General features: G+C 51.1%; 1 protein-coding gene across 2 annotated transcripts; it reads left to right on the forward strand.

Moving 5' to 3' along the window:
- Positions 1-10,424: 10,424 nt before the first annotated feature.
- Positions 10,425-15,068, forward strand: LOC128271966 (sodium-coupled monocarboxylate transporter 1-like). Of its 2 annotated transcripts, none has more exons than XM_053009663.1 (4): positions 10,425-10,433; positions 12,493-13,159; positions 13,224-13,981; positions 14,045-15,068. In XM_053009663.1, exons 2-4 carry the CDS (start codon positions 12,493-12,495, stop codon positions 14,585-14,587), a joined length of 1,968 nt encoding a protein of 655 aa, XP_052865623.1. In that variant the 5' UTR covers positions 10,425-10,433; the 3' UTR covers positions 14,588-15,068. The 2 variants fall into 2 exon arrangements, with proteins under 2 accessions (XP_052865623.1, XP_052865622.1); XM_053009662.1 differs by lacking the exon at positions 10,425-10,433 and adding an exon at positions 11,671-11,773.
- The last annotated feature ends 1,768 nt before the right edge of the window (positions 15,069-16,836 follow it).

Below are 16,836 nucleotides of genomic sequence, written 5' to 3' on the forward strand. Positions count from 1 at the left end.
TTGAGTTTCATAATAAAGAGGATAGTCGAGCGAGGCTTTTAAGAAACATCAATTTTATCTCAAAGGGCGAATATTAAAAAAAGGGGAAAAAAGGGATTCTAGGTAGTATTTGAATTTAGAAAAGAAGCAAATTAAGTTATCATTAACATTATATCATCACGTTTCGAGACGGAATTAAATTTAGCTTCGTCTACAGGGGTTCGACTGTAATTGGCCAATTAGGCTTGGGCAATGAGACAAACCAACTGCATACTTGTAGGCGTTTAGAGGCTTTTCAAATCGTTCGAAAAATATCCCCAATAAACTATGATTTCGTTGGCTTCATTCTTTTTTTCTCATGGTTCTTCAGGTACACACAATTTAGGCGGGGAATCAAATGCGCAAAGTACGGGCAGCTTGTGATCCGCAAAAGATTTGTTGATGTGATCCGTAAAAGATAACCAACAACACGTTTCGCAGGTAACTTCTTTTAGGTACCACTCACGTGATAATCGTCCCCCGAGCTTTGGAGATTTGTGAGGGGTACAGCGTATTATAGGATTTGCTTTTATCTGGTGACATAATAAGAGGTCTGAGGTCAGAGAGGTACGCGTAGTTCGGTTCGGATGGATGATTTCGGTCACCCCATAGGCTGCTGTCTAGGGAACATCGTGTGAATAATTACTTCCCGTTACCCTAGGGACGAGATAACATTATCTTGCAGAAAGATTGATTTTGCTGTGATCATTCCTTGCTTCTCTTTAATTTGCGGTCGCACATTCGGTATTTCTCTACTATTTGGGCCCTAAGGTAACTATCTAGTTCAATCGTTTTGATTGAATAGTTTGATTTGAAGCTGGATATCCTTTTAAGGACTAAACGCCATGGAGCTTGGAGTTGAAAACCTGATCCCGAATCCTGATGGCCCATTCCTTTCGCACGTGGTTGGGACAACATTCCTCCAGTGGGACTTCCCGTTCGTTATCTTTTGGCTTTATTTTGGTGAGTTCGCGTAATTCTGATGTCAGCCCCGAGTGCCCGCGATAATTGAAGATGCGAATCATTGCCCTGTCAATCAGCTCGCCAGCATAAATGATCGCAGCGGAACAGCTCGCTGTAACCGCTGTCAACCAGTAGGACAAACACAAGGACCGTATCGCGACGGACCTGACATTCATTCATCGATGTACCTGGACCGATGGCGATGCGGGATGGAGATGTGGCCGCCGCCGGTGGCCCGCCAGTCATTATTGCTGAGCAAACGCCATTTTTAAATTTAGCCTCCGTAACTGCGCAAGATTTTAATAACCCGACCGCGGCGGCGCGGCACGATCGCTTACGCTTTGCACTGTCCGGCCACTAATCGATACTGTCAATACAGCCCCGGTGTCCGCCCCGGTCCTGGCAGGAATTCCCATTAGCACCTCTCGCGCCGCCGCAGCTGACGTACTCGTGGCTTAATGATCTCTTGGGCCTACTCTTGGCGGGCGGGAGAAAAGCGCGAAACGCGCGCGGAGTGAAGTGTCGCATCGGCGCTTTTGCTGGACCAGTGTCTGTCGCCCTTCCTGGCGCACATTTCAATCGCTCGCAGTGCTTGGAGCATCGATCGGTGGCCGTGCGTGTCGTGGCCGCGGCATGGGGAGCGCAGCAAAGTGCTGCGCGCCGGTGGCGTGGAAAATAACAACGACAAATGCGCCCACCGTGATTAAATGTCTTGTGTCTTCGAAGGACGCCGAACACCGTCGCCGGCTGTTCGGTGATTGGTTCGATCGTTTGCTGAAGGTTCCAATTGTTCCACGCGAGAGCGTGAGGTGCGCGCGCAGCAAAAACGAGACCGTGACAGACCTTGCCCGGGCAAACCCTTGGCCTGCATGGAAAGTGCCGAGCCGGCTTCGGGCATGACCACCTCCTCCATGCGTCAGGTCATGCGTCTCATGCTTCTGGGCCCTCCACTGCCGCCGCCTCCGGCGCCGCCAAATGGTGGCAGTTTCGGGTGAGCTTATCGAAAATACATGCCGCCACGCACCACCGCCGTGGCCGTACCCGTGTACCCGGCGACGGCCTCCGAAAATGCTGTCCTGTGCCACCGGTTTTGTTGTGTTTTTTTTCCTCTTCTTCTGGCTCCGATCCGATGGCCCACAACCGGTGACCGGTGTGAGACAGGGCAGCGTTAAAGGCTGAGGAGCGCCAAATATTCCAGTGCCGAGCATACCGCGGACCGCAGGACCGCGAGGGAACGAGAGGCCAGCATCGGGTTTTGGTGCAGGAGAAACCAGAATGGCTGGCAGTCGGTGTCTCTGCCGTCTGTATTAGAGGCTTACCGTGACGTGCGCGCACACACACGCGCGCGCATTGCCGTGGTGTGTGACAGAGAGAAATGAGTCAGCCACGGGCTCGGGCTCGGGGATCGCGCGGACGATCGCGCGTATGGTGGTAACGGGCCGAAAAAGCGACCCCGGAGACCGGTCAGACACAGCGTGAAACAAAACCCCCGAAATCGAGTCCCAGACGCAAGGCTCTGCTGTCGTCCGTGTTTACGATCAGTCGAACTGCGTGCTTGGATCGTGCCAGACGTTCGTGCCCGTTCAGACCTCATCATCATCCTGTGTGACCGCAATCCGGTGGAGCAGATCTTCAGGCAGGCGCCGCGATCGAGAGCGCCAAATGTGTTGTGATTGAAAAGCCCGATTGAACAAGATTCTAGGGTTAGTTGGGGCTAGTAGTTCAGTACGATCGGTGGTCGGACACGTGGCTGGAGGTTGAGCGTGGAGGTCCCCCAAAAGTGGGCGCATAAACATACCGGTGTCGAGTGAAAACAACTTATGCAATATCCATGAGACAGTGCAGAGCGGTGTCCGGTTCGTCCCAAACGGCCATCGGTTGCTCGGTGCGAGTTTATTTGGTCGCTCCGAAACTCCCCGTTCAGTGTTAAGCACTTGACAAAAAACAAAAAGGAAAGTGTGTCGAAGGATCTTGCGCGAAAAATTTGGAGATACGTGCCCAATAACATAATCGCTTTTATGAGTGCTCCACTACACATCTGATCAACACGATTCGCGGGTGGGCGCCAAGCAGTTTGCGTTAATAGAAAGTAAACCAACGTCAGAGAGCACTCGAAGGATACTACTGCAGGAAAGGTGAGTGTTTGATTACCGTTACGCAACGGGCACACGGCGACGTCAGTGTATTTAAGTATGTTTGAAGAGATTGTTTCGAGTACTGATTGTCACACGAGGGCCAGACGGACGTCAGACTCCTGGGAACCAAATGATTGCAAATTCTTTGAATAAGGAACTCAGAAGACACTTGATTCGCTCGCTTATTGAGCACTTGAAACCATCAGCCGGGTGGGTTGTGTTCTTTCGAGAGGCTCGTTTGGTACCTTTCCATGTCGTAGGTCCGGCATAATTGTTTTCCTCAGTCGTCAGATAAAATCGAGGCGGCACGACACAGTACGGTGACAGTGTTGATGCGCGCGAGTGACAGCATTGATCATTGAGCTACTCATTGATTGTTCTGCTCAAGTACCGTACCCTGGATTTCACGTGATTCCGATAAGGGCGCCTTCGCACGAGACGTCTGCGTGCGCTTGACCATCTGTGGGACGCCAACAGGTGATGGCACTTGTTGATGAGATCATACGCTAATTGGAGCACCTCGAGAAGCACACTCGATCACTGGATGCCCAATATGTCGGCTATGCTAGAAGATGTTCGACGCTCGGATGGAGTAAGAGTTGTTTATCTTCAAACGGATGCACTGTCAAACAGTGATTAATTTGCCGTCCTTGGATCATCTTAACAAAGGTGTGAAGTGTCTCAAATTTAATTTAATTCCTGCCGTCATAATCAAAGAACGAAACTGGCTCGAAACAAACTGACTCACAAACGGTGTTACACGCGTAGGGACAGAACATTCTGTGTCTGCGCTCCCCCGCCCTGGAAAACCGTCGTATCTTCGTGTACTGATTGTACGGACAAGAACTACTACATGATGCCCGATTTGTAGGGACACCGCTTGACGTATCAGCGATCTGTAACAACATGAATCATCAAACGCTGAGTGAATCAGACCGAAAAGAGCACGACCGCGGCTGGCGTCTGGGCTGTTTGTGGAAGGCATTAGTTGGTCCGCCGTGGCACGATAATTACTCTGCGAAAGATGATGCGCGAGAGCCCCGGCTCCGGCTCGGAGCGTGACTTGACACGTTAAGAGAAAACCAGTGCGAAACGGTTAAAGAAATACGTTATTGATTTGCAGGATTTTCCCGCACTTAAAATGCGACTCGTTCGCGTGACCTCTGCCAGGTAGTCGATGTCCAGCGAGAAAGGACAAACACATCAACCAAACAACAACAACACACACACGCCGAAATACAAACGTCTCAGTTCATTGGTTCCAACTAGATTGAGCTGGTTCAAGCTGTACGGCGCTTTCGTTAAAGTGTTGCCAAAATTCCCGCCTTAGGGATAAAACCTGTTTGCCAAGTCCCTCGGGCGGGATACGAAAGATGCGATGCTTCTCGATGGGTTCAGGTTTGGTTTTTGTAGGGCATCCAATTTACGTCACGTCCGGCGTGAAACCGGCGTGGTTAATTCCCACATCGAAATCAATCTTTTTTTTTATAACGACGCATATAAACGCACTTTACAAGCAGCAAACAACATGATGCTGAACATTTTACAACCGCATTGAGTAGCGCCTAGTTTTTGTGCCTTTCGTCGCCAGGAAGAAATCTTCACATGGGTTTGTCCGCGGTGCGATTTTTAGAGTAAAGTCATCGTCGCGTTAGGAAGGGTCATAAAAAACGGGGGGTACTACAACCAAAAGGTAATTTTTCATGCTGTCTGTAAACGGTGTACTTCTAACGAGATTCTTCTTTCGCGTGGTTACAAGCCCGGAAGCATCATAGAATGGTTTCGACAAACGACACGAACGCGGCCAGACATTTTTGCTCAAATCATGCGTATTATGTGCGAATGTGAGGCAATGTCCACCTTCACGAAGCTTGATATTATAATGAAACAAACAAAGAAAAGAAACCAACCTCCGGGGTCTCAAGCAGCGCATGGCAAAAGTATTTCACGAAACTATGATGATGGTATGCTAATGGATAAAAATTGAGAAACTTGCTTACTCTGTGCCAGTCGCCGCGGTGCGAATAGGTCACGGAGAGAAACAACTGTGCGCCGAATGGCAACTGCAGGCTGAGGTGGAGGTTTTGCAAAATAAATATCTGTAAGTTTTGCTCTTTACGTTGAGTTATGTTTGAATGCGCATAGTTTGAAAAGTATTCGAAACATAAACAAACATAATTAAAGGGGTTCGCAAAACTCCGGACCGAAGCTGCACAGCAACACGAAGATTGGCAATAAATGTGGCTATCCCTGATGGCTGATAGAGCAGTCGGTCGCTGTCACGCAGCTGGCCTGGGTTCGAATCTCGGGACCGGTTGTCACGTAGCCCCGGCCATGGTTCCGATTCCTGATACCGGCGTGACAGGGGGTTTATACATTCATATGGGTTACAGGCGCGCGGGACCAACAAACCCGTAAAAACGAACCGGTTACAGAGAGCATCAGAGATTAACATTGTATCTGATGCAGGCTCAAGATGGCTCAGTGGTTGTTGCCCGTTAAGAAGAAGAAGAATAAATGTGGCTAAATGAAAATCGGCAAAATAGTTAGGGAAGCCCGGTACACTTGCAGGAGCGTTCGTTCTAACATCAACTTAAAAAAAGACGGAGGAACACGCTTTTCTGCTGAACACTTTACAACTCAATCTTGGGCGGGTTCATTTCAGTACAAGACAACCATTCGGAATGTAATTCAATTTTAGAAAAACTACATAGTAAACATTCGGTTTGACTCCTAATTTCTTCAAAAATTCTCTTCTTTTTTGTGATGTTCCGAGAGCATGGTGTCGCTGTGTCGAACCTCACAGAGGGTCGTGTTTGTGCATATAGGAGGAAGCCAAATAGTTTAACCAATTTATTCGACAAAACATCTCGCGGTTTTCCTACTATAGCTCTAGGTCCAGTTAGGCTTTACACTGACCGATCGGCACTTGGCGTTAGTCATTGAGATAACGCGACTATTTAAAAAAAAACCAACCATCAGAGATGTAACTGTCACCGATTCTGCATGTTTGATTGCTGACCGTTGTTCACACCAGCAACAGCTGCCCCCCCAGCCCAACAGAGTGTCCCCGGGGGAGATGATTGATTGATTATTTTTAAATCGGCAGCAGCCCCCGGTGGAAGACATTCGCTAAATGGTCCGGAGCATGAGCTGATAAACGCGCCGATATGGGCTGTATCGCCCAGAGAGCCAGAAGAAGAAGCATCCCTTACCGTTGCGTGCGTGCGTGCGTGCGTGCGTGTGAGTGTATTGGGAGTAACGGGAACGTTTAAAAAGCCTTCGAAGCGAAGGTCATCCAACCTGTACTACTTCGGCCGCCATCCGGAGCGCACGCACTGCTGCAGTGTTGCTGAAGTGTTAAGAAAAGATTGTTGGGCGCTTCCCCTCTTTGTGTAAGAACTGTAACCGAAAACCGGCCGTGAGTGAACGACGTGCAAGGTAAGGTATAGTGCATCCGGAGAACCTTAACGCTTTTTCTGCCACAAAGCCTCGCGGTCGGGGACAGAATGGGTCAACCCGGGGGTGATGTCATTTGCGAGCTAAAACAATGCTTTATGAGCTTCTAGCGTCATTAGAGCGTCCGCGTAATGTGCAGTAAAGTGGCACCTTCGACATCCACCACCATCGATAGTGATCGGATCGGTCCGCGTGGCTCATTTGGGGGCCGCAGGGAAGCAGCCTACAAGTGCGATTATGTGATGTGGGTAAACTCTCAGCAGTTGCTCACTCTCAGAAGCTCGTCGTTCTCTCGGATGTGCTCTCTACAGGTTCCCGCGCACGGGTGAAAAACCTGGCGAAGGCAGAAGTTGAGGTCCAACTAGTTCTGCTCACCCTGCCGGGTCTTCCAGGAGTGAGAAACGCCTTGCTGGCGCACTTGAAAATAAGAGATCTTGGCATTCACCTTGCCCTGGCTGGTCACGTTCGCCGGCCGTTGGTAACGGGATTGCATAAGTTGCCACCGTTTATCAAATCCGGACGCGAACGTGCACATGGCTTGTCGCACGCACACCCCCCTCCACCGACCTAGAGCAGTAGTTCCGAGGAGGCCCCCGCAGGAGTCGCTGCTCTTGTTGCTGGCTCCCGAACTGTGCGCGTAAGGGTGTCCACCCGCCTAGTGATACGCCTCGCGCGCTTGTCGGACGCAATTAATTAGCATCGCGGCGTCGATCGGGCGCCGAGAACCCGTCGATCGCTGCCCCCCGTGCTGACTCACGGTGGCCCCACCGGACCGGAAGGTCGGGCTCGGAAAGCAGTCGCGCGCGCTGTCGCTTCGACGACAGGTGCAGTAAGTTGACCGGCGTCCGCCAAGGCGCTCGCGTTAGAGAAACCGGCGCAGAAACCGGTCGGCTTTACGCGCCTAGATAGTCGCGCCCGCCGCCGTGTCAGCTGTTCAGGCTGCGGGGTGGGTTCGCGCCCTCGAAAGCGGGCGGTCGGTTCGCGAAACAAGTTCAGTGCTCGGCTCGGCGTGCTGCTGCTGGCTCTCGTTCTAATTATTTTCGGTACCCCGATTGTCCGTTGCGCATAGAACACTAATCATACGCCCCGCTCGGAGGTGCTGCTGTCGCCCGGTTGTGGTTTTCCTTTCCAAATCTGTCAGTTCCATTTTTGCCGCCGTCACCGTGCGTCACGTGTGCGGCTCTACAGGTCGCCGCACTGTGTACCGGTTCTCCGCCACAGCCCCTGCGCCACAGGAGGGCCGTGTATTCAAAATGATGGTAAATATCCGCCGATTGTTCCGAACCGTCGTGTCGTGGTTCGCTTCGAATGTTGATTTTTTTTTTCACTGCCACCGCGGACTCCGGTGCCGATTGGGGCCTATTGGTTCAACTGTGTGGTTTCGGTTTAGGTTGGGCGCAACGGTTTTTTTTTGTTTTTTGCCCACTTCACTCTCGCTAATGCTTCGACGGCTTCGACACCTCATTCGTTACATTGTGTGTGTGTGTTTGTGTGTGCTGAAAGTGTTCCCGCTCCCGGGTCAGAATCTCAGTGATTGGGAACGACCCAATTGGGAGGCGTCTGGCGGGCCCTCCGGCGGTCCGGCGTACATTGTGCGAGATGCGCTTCTGTTTTTGTTATGCGCCTGGTGCACCTAATAGCGTGCACCACCTCCTCCTCCGCCATTCGTTCCCCGCGAGTGTTTCTGTGGCGTCCAAATCCAACAATTGTTCAGCTTATCGCGATGTGTGGAAGCGACGAAAAGGGAGAGGTGCGGGCTGCAGTGCACCTATGCACGTTGCGGTCCGCGTCCGCATGTGAGGCTCATTTACTGGGATTAATTGGCGCAAAAAAAACAATAAAACGAAACACCCACGTACGGGTTACGAAGGAATGCCACTGCCACAGAACTAGAACGGGCGGGCGTGTAGTGACGTCCGAGATCCGCTGAAGTGAGCGGTCATCGTGTGGATGCTCGTGATTAGAGATTCCATTAGGAAAAGTGTAGCAAAAAATACCAACAAAGCCCCCCCCGGGATGGATCGGGTGTTGGTAGTGCAAATTGGTGCACTGGCATGTGGTTGTCACTTCTCGTTGTAAGTTGTAAGCACTTCCCAAAGTCATTTTTTTTCCTCGCGAGTGATTGTTTTTGATTTTATTATATGTTTTTCAATGGTTTGGTTAGCACGTTAGTATTTCGCTAAGGACCGAATAAATCAGCGTACAGCGTAAATGGACAAACCTAGCGAAGAACTTAATTCTGTTGTGCATATCGAAGGTCGATAAGGTGATCCATCGTGTGATTTTATTGGAGTGTTTGGATTTTAAACTACCAATTACTTGACAAACTTCGTTCTGGAAATTGTAAACGCAAAAACTTTTTCGTTTTTCGAAATGGGACGCTCCAAGCTGGCAAAAAATCGAGAAACATTAGGTAGTCTAAAAAGAAATCCATTATTTTCAAGGTAGATGCTTTTAGTGATCGATATCTCGTGAGGTATCGATCGTACAGTTTTATATTAAGGCTCGTTTTAAAGCTGATACTATACACTTAAAACGATGCTTTCACTGTTTATTGTTTGTTCCATTCGTTTGTGAGTTACAGGGTGTATAAAATGGAAGTCACCAAAGAGAAAATTTGGTATATTTTACTTGTTACTTTTTTCTTTGAAAAAGGAGAAAATTCGAGCTAACAGCTAGCTAACTGCTAGCTGGGTTAAATTTTGGTTTTGTTGACCCGTTTCGGTTATTTTTTATGTTAAAACCAAAGCAGATACGTAATCGAAAATGTCGATAAAATCACAGAAATAATCAAAGTTGATCGGCATGCTAGTAATCAGAACATCGGCCAGGAACTAAAGATCAATCATTGAACAGTTTAAAGCCATTTGCGCAAAGCTGGATTCACAAAGAAGTTCGATGTTTGGGCGCCACCCTATTTACACCAAAAAACATGATGACTCGAATTTCCATCTGCGAAGTTTTAGCCAAACGGAATGAAATCGAACCATTTCCTAAACGGATTGGTAATGGGGATGAGGAATGGTATACATACGACAATACTGTGTGAAAATTATTGTGGTTTAAGCGTGGTGAAGCAACCTAAACGATGGCCGAACCAGGACTAACGGTTAGGAAGGTTCTACTGGGTTTATGGTGGGACTTGAAAGGAATTGTTTCTTATGTGCCCCTGCCGTGTGGCTAAACACTTGTAAAATGGATTGCTCGAGTTTTTTGCCAATAACGACTAAGCCTTCTACAAGAGAGGCACTATGAAGGTATTTTTAAAAAGGCAACAAATTGTACAACAAAATGGTGCATATTTGATGCAAGTATCTTAAATAAGGTGTTCAAGTCTAACAAACATAATTGTCGTATTTTGAGCTCAGAAAACTCAACAGAAGCTCGGTCGTGCCAAAGAAGGCAATGCACCGGCAAAACAAGTGACTGTTTGGAGCGAATTTTAGTCTGACAGCATAATCGGCCCATTTTTCTTCGAAAATGAAGAAGGAGCCGCCGTTACCGTTGACGCTACCGGAAAAATGTTGGCAGATTAGTTCTTCGGCGAAATGGAAGCTGAAAACTTGGACGACATTTAGTATTTAACAGTGACACAGTTTTTAACAGTTTTATTGATTTTTTTCTCCCAGTTTTCGGCTTGCCCTTTTGCACTGTGCCCATCAATCTCCATTCATTTCGTTGGCCATGTTTCCGTTCTGCAACCGTGTAGCGGGTAGCGAAAGTAAGAAACCTGAATCATGCTATCTTTTCCCCCACCTTTCTCCACATTATGCAAATTTGGTACATTGTGCCGGTCGGTCGCCAGTGTTTACGCGCACGCTACGCAACCGTGTGCCACGCTTTGTTGGTACGCAATACGCAACGCAAGGTTTATCAACAAACTATTGCAATTGACAAACAAGTCCAAGGCGTCCGACACATGTTGGTCCACCACGTTGCGTTGGTTACATAGCCGGAGTGGCCGGCTAGCCGGAACGGAAGCCGTGGCTCCTTGAGAGTAGCGCACGGTGAAATGGCAAGATAGTGGCGAGCAGAGCGAACGAGACAGGTGAGGGAGAACAAGAACAGCACCGGGAAAGGGAAGTGAGAGATAAACACGAACTTTGTACATTAGTCCACCCATCAACCCCACACAAAGTCGCGCGCGGCGTGGCGCGGCGCAGCGAGAACGATCAGCGGCAGCGTGTTAACCCATCGCAGGAAATGGGCTCTAACCCATTATCATTTGTTGCACCCGAATGCCTCACGTAGACGAAAAGGCCCGGCCCGGGGGTACGTGTGTGGTGAAAAGTTTCGCACAACACTTGCCAACTTGTCCGTGTGTGTGGCATAACGAGGGTGACAAACCCTGGGAGACAACCACATTAAACACCGGACGTCACCAGGAAGCCCATCACCGGTCACGGTGGACACGAATGATTTTGCTAGCGATCCGAGCACGATCTGATGCGCCGGTGCACGGAGATTGCACGACGCCCACGACGCGACTGCATCGGAGTAGTTGCCAGACACACTGTCCCCCGACACGCGCGCCCCCGTTTCTTCCGGTTTCCGGCTCGGTTCGGGCCCGCGGCTGAGATACAATTTAGCTGCCACTTGGCTTGGCTATTTTAAGCCCACCCGTAACGCGGGCCACGGATTCTAGGAGGTTAGGAAGTGGCCGCTCTGCTTTGCTGCCATCGCCACGTGATGCGAAAGGCGGTCTTCCTAGCTGATCCTGCTAGCGTCTTGCCTTTTGTAGCGCTATTAAAAGCGCACCCTCTAGCCGTAGTGTCGGTGCCTCCGGTTGGCCCGGCTGAATCGGACAGACTCGCGGTGAATCCCTGCGCACCGAGACGACCGGGTATTCGTGTACTAACGGTGCTAACGGTGCTTAGTTTTGGGCGGGCGGGTGAAACATTATCGACAAGGAGCTCAACCCGACTCACGACGCAGTACCGTGTAGGTGACGGCTGACAAGAGTCGTGCGGCCGCACTCGAGTCTCGTGTCTCGTGACATTCTTGACGGTGCCGCGAAAAGCGCGTAACCCGCTGCGTTTGGTCCGGTTTGCGCACCACGCACCTTCAGCTTCAGCCTGCTTGGTAGTCTAGGTCACGTAGGCCGCCAAGTGCCAAGTTCAAGAAGCATCGGGCGTTGTGTAACACCGTGTGACACTCTACCTGACGTACCCCGCTTTTCATGCGCGATGGGACGCTACGTAAGTACAGTAGTAGTCTTGTCCTGTGATCTCGCCAATCGTCATCAATCGGTCGGATATGGTTAATCGAGGACCCCAAAGTGCGTCGCAGAAACCTGTGTGTCGAGCCTTTCGTCACATTATCGCGATCGTACTAACCAGCGCGCTTAAATTATCACCCCGCGGGAGCGGGTGGCCTACATCGGTGACCTAGCTGGACCTAGCCGCCGGGAGGAGTGGAAACCGAAAGCAAGTGCCTAGACACGATCCTCCTCCGTGGATGGCGCGTAGAGATACGTTCGCTAGCGAAGACGTGCATTCAGTGGGGCGGTCATGTCTAGCACTTCGTCGTCGCACATCGGTCCGGTCTGTGATTGGTTATCGCGAGAAGGGCGGGCCGGTCGGGGCCACTTATCAGCAAACGGACCAACCGGGAGTTCGGGAGGCAGACTTCGGGCTTCGGATGATTCATCACCACCTGTCACGACCGACCGACCTGCGGCCCAGATCCCAGTTGACACAGCCGCGACCATCCATCCATCAGCGTTGCTGCCACGTTTGTCGACCGACGACGAGACGTTTAGTTACTCATCTGTTTGTTGGTTTGGGAAATTCCTCCCCCTGCTGACAAAGGGGTCGCCACCCTCGCCGGTGTTGTGGGGGAGCTCAGCAGACTCAGCAAATTTCGTCATTTCCCTATTAAGACACGCGCACCATCCTTTTTGCTGTCGTTTTTACAGATGGCGCGAAGCTTTATGGACCTAATCTGGGACTACGCGGTGTTCGTCGTGTTCATCATATTCTCCACCCTGGTGCCGCTCTGGGGACGCTTTTTCGGCCGGAAGGAGAAAACGAAGGCCGACTATGTGTTCGGTCTGGGCACGATTTCGATGGGCGCGATGATGCTGTCGATCGCGCGCGGCACGCTGGGCGTCCGCTCGTTCCTCGGCTACCCGAGCGAGCTGTTCTACCGCGGGTCGGCCATGTGGGAAACGCTGTACGGGATGGTGGCGGCGTACCCGTTCGTGTGCTTCATCTTCATCCCGGTGTACTTCAACCTGGGCGTCACCTCAGTGTATCAGTACCTGGACTTGCGCTTCAACAGCCGGCTGGTGCGCTGCCTGGCGTCCGGGACGTATATCGTGCGCTCGCTGCTGAACCTGGGCGTTACCGTGTACACGCCAACGGTGGCCCTGAACACGGTGATCGGCATCCCGTACTGGGCCTCGCTGATCGGCATCTCGGCCATCAGCATCGTGTTCAACCTGCTCGGCGGTCTGAAGGCGGCGATCACGGCGGACGTGATACAGGGCGTCACCATGATCATGATCTCGCTCGGCATCATCATCCAGTCGATGGTCAGCGTCGGAGGGTTTGACAAGATATTCACCATTCCCGCCGAAAATGGTATGTAGCAATGGTGTGGTGGCGCACTGTGGTCTCAAAGACGCTAAAAGGGTTGTTCTTTCAGGGCGTTTGAGTTTCCTGAATTTCACCGGAGATTTCACCGTGCGCGTGGACACTACGTCGGCGTGGCTGGGGCAGTTGTTCATGTCGCTCAGCATCTTTGGCTGTCAGCAAAACTTTGTCCAGCGGTACCTAAGCATGGGCACGTTCCGGGAGGTACGCCGGACGCTGATGAGCAACATTCCCGTGGTGATCGTGCTGTTCTGTCTGGCGTGGATCGTCGGCATGGGCGTGTACTCGGTGTACGCCGTTTGTGATCCGATGAAGGCCGGCTACATCACCAAGATGGACGAAATTCTCCCGTTCTTCGTGGAGGACAAGTTTGCGTACCTACCCGGGGTGCTCGGCATCTTTATGGCGTCGCTGTTCAACGGGGCGCTCAGCTTGAACGTGTCCAACCTCAACTCGCTGGCCACCGTCACCTGGGAGGACTTTCTGTCCCATCTGCCCCGGTTCAAGGGTATCGGCGATAAGCAGCAACTGAATGTGATCAAGTTTGTCGGCTCGATCTACGGTGTGATCGTGATGGGCGTCGGCTTCTCGGTGGGCCTGCTTTCCGGTGTCATCGAGAGCAGTATGCTGATGACTTCGGCTACCTCCGGTCCGTTGCTGGGCGTGTTCCTGCTCGCCATGCTGGTGCCGATCGCCAACTGGAAGGGTGCCGCCTGTGGAATGATCGTGTCCCACATCATTACCCTGTGGATCACGTTCGGCAGTTTGACGGTGTCGAAGGAAGTGGTTCTGCTTCCCACTACCGTCGAGGTGAGTCCGTCACTGAGTCGCTTCTCAAAACTCCATTTCGCTAACTCCGTCGTTTGTTTGTAGGGTTGCACCAATGGGACATTTTCTTCGGGCATCACCAAACCGACCAAATCCTGGCTGCTGGCAAACACTCCGCTCGAGGTGGAGTCCGAGTTCCCGTACTTCGACAGCAGCGCGGCGAACAGTGCAGCGAACGATCTGGGCTTCCCGCAGAACATTTATTCCATTTCGTACATGTACTACAGTTTAATCGGCACGTTCCTGACGGTGGTCATCGGGACGGTGGTCAGTTTGCTCACGAGACACGAGGACGATGCGTACGATCAGAAGCTGCTCCATCCGATTGCGTATTACTGTAGTAAAATATTCCCCGGTAAGGAGCGCCGGTACGTCAGCAATCCCGACATCCATCCCAAGGAGGAGCGCAAAGCGTCCAGCAAAAAGGCCCCGACCGAGCAGCTGGAGCGCGATAATCTGGGCTTCGATACGGTTTCGGAACAGCCGGGCGTGACGGTGGTGGTGACCATCGATCCGGTACCGGTACCGAGCCTGCCCGCGCACGGACACGAAGTGTACCGGAAGCGCGACTGCGACTCAGCATACTAGCAGCCAAACTGCTCCTCGGCGTTAGCGTTAATATGCAATGCAAAAGACTGTGATAAACTCAGAGAGCCTACACGAGAGATGCAGGCGATGCAAATTATAATAGTTATCAGACCATCGAATCAGCAGTATTCGCAGTATAAATGTCTAGCCGCCGGCTTCGGAGAAGCCCCCTCGATGAGGCCTTCTCCTGCCGCACCGCAATAGTATTTGTAGAATCAGTGTCCGTCGCTAGAGCTGCTGCTCAGGTGTCAGGTGCCGCCAGCGATGCAATCGTAGTTTACACCTAGTGCTAGTTAATGTGGGCTTAAAGTATAGGTATCGCCAGAAGAGCGTAAAAACAATTAAAATTAATACGGTGCGTCCGTCGCGAATGACACAACACTTTCAAACAGGGCTTAGCAGGGTACGGTCTTCTGGAGCATATATTTGTATAATGTGTAAGGTTTTTAATCAATTATGGAACTAATAAAAACGGCAACATCAGAAACAGAACGAGCCCAGAACGGGCGTCGTACCGCTTCATTTTCCGACGACCAGCTGAATAAGCTTAGGCTCTTTAGGTTCTTTTGATTGTGCCGTGGTTGTTTGCTAATAGACTCGTTGGGACGATGCTGTCCTCAAAAGCGCACGGGATTACTCTTTAACTAATTTCAGAATCACGGTTTGATTGTATTTGTGAAGTGGGGCCACCGGAGCGTGGGGCACATTGACACAGGATATTTCGGTCCTCCTCGGTTTGCAGCCAGCCCAGCCAGGGAGCTGGGAAAGAATTATGAAGGCAAACAGTAGTATTCAAAGTCTTCCTTTTCATTCCATGACAAACGTGCAGGGACGGGAAACGTTCTCCCCGGGGAATGTCCCGGAGGTTGCGAAGAGACATAACCAGGAGCGCACAAGGGGGTAAAGCCCGTGCCAGTTCAGGTAAGCAACGGAAATCCTATTTCAAACTCAAGTGCGCCGCTTCCAGTGATCCACTTCATTACGGAGGTCGTTGAGGAGTGGGGTGGCCGTGTGCCGCTCCCCACTGCCGGCCGTGAGTGGCATAAAAAACTCCTAATGATGTGGTTAACGAAGGTGAATAGTTTTCCACCGCGCCCATCCACTGCCGCTCGGTGCAAATGTAGGTCATGGCAGTAGCGTCACCCAACCGCCCAAAGCCTCAAACACAGGCACTTATGTTTGCCTTTTCGTATTAGATTTATGTGCCCTTGTGCCTTTGCCACGGCAGGGCGCCCCGGCGGTTTGGCGGGGATTTCCTTTCAGCTCACAAATTTTGCAACAAATTAGTTCCATCACTTGCTGCGGCGCCGATTTGGTCAACGCAGTCATGCCCGGGTACATCGCCGCCCGTGGCGTTACTTTGCGGTCAGGCGAGCATGAGCATTGCAAGTTCGAGGTTCGGTTGACAGGTTTAAATGGATTCAAAAAAACACAAACAATCGTCATCCCCCCCGCCTAATGGGTGTCCAAAATTCTGCTGGTGAAAATGGTGGGCCCGTGTCGCTTAAAGGTTACTCCGTCCGTTGTGCCGGTTGGTTGGAGCGCTCTCTCCGAGGGTGACGGGAAACGTGCTCGAACGAAATGGGATGCACAATTTGTAACTGCTGTGCTTTATCGCGGTTTGCGGAAAATGTCAACCCTCGTTATGCAGCGTCGGAGGCGGGTCATGGCGGGCGGGGATTTTCTGATCCCCTCCGAGATGGCGGACACAATTTTCACTCGCCACCGATGGCCGCTGACTGACGAAACGGGGATTTTTGTGTGGCCCCTGCATTTCGGTGCCCTCTTTTAATGGACTACGCTTGCCTTTTCATTCGCGTTAATGGACGATGATCTAAAGATTCGGGCAATAAATAGTGACGGTTGGCTAAAGAAGTTGAGGCGGTTGAGAGTGAGGTTTTGTTTGAACGAGGCCCAAGTTTGTTTTGAGAAGGTGCTCTAAGGATGCGCACAAGAACAACATGGATTGCGTCAATATAAAAACCGGCTTTCGGCCCCCAAAAAAACACGTTGATGTTCGGTGTGCGCATCCGGAACGACGATGTTATAGTTTGATGACCGTTAAATCGTGTTTCGTTTTCTCGTCCGCACGTCCGCACGTCCTGATTTCGTTTCTGTTTGTTTGTTGTAAGTTTCAAGGCTTACTGTGTGGTGCAGTTTTTTTTTTGCTTCAATTTTGATACCCACTGATCGTTCGTCCGTTTGGCCTGCCGTCGACGATATTGTTTTGCGTTTGGTTACACTCAAAG

Source organism: Anopheles cruzii, chromosome 3 (assembly GCF_943734635.1).
Source record: "Anopheles cruzii chromosome 3, idAnoCruzAS_RS32_06, whole genome shotgun sequence".
Classification (NCBI taxonomy): Eukaryota; Metazoa; Arthropoda; class Insecta; order Diptera; family Culicidae; genus Anopheles; species Anopheles cruzii.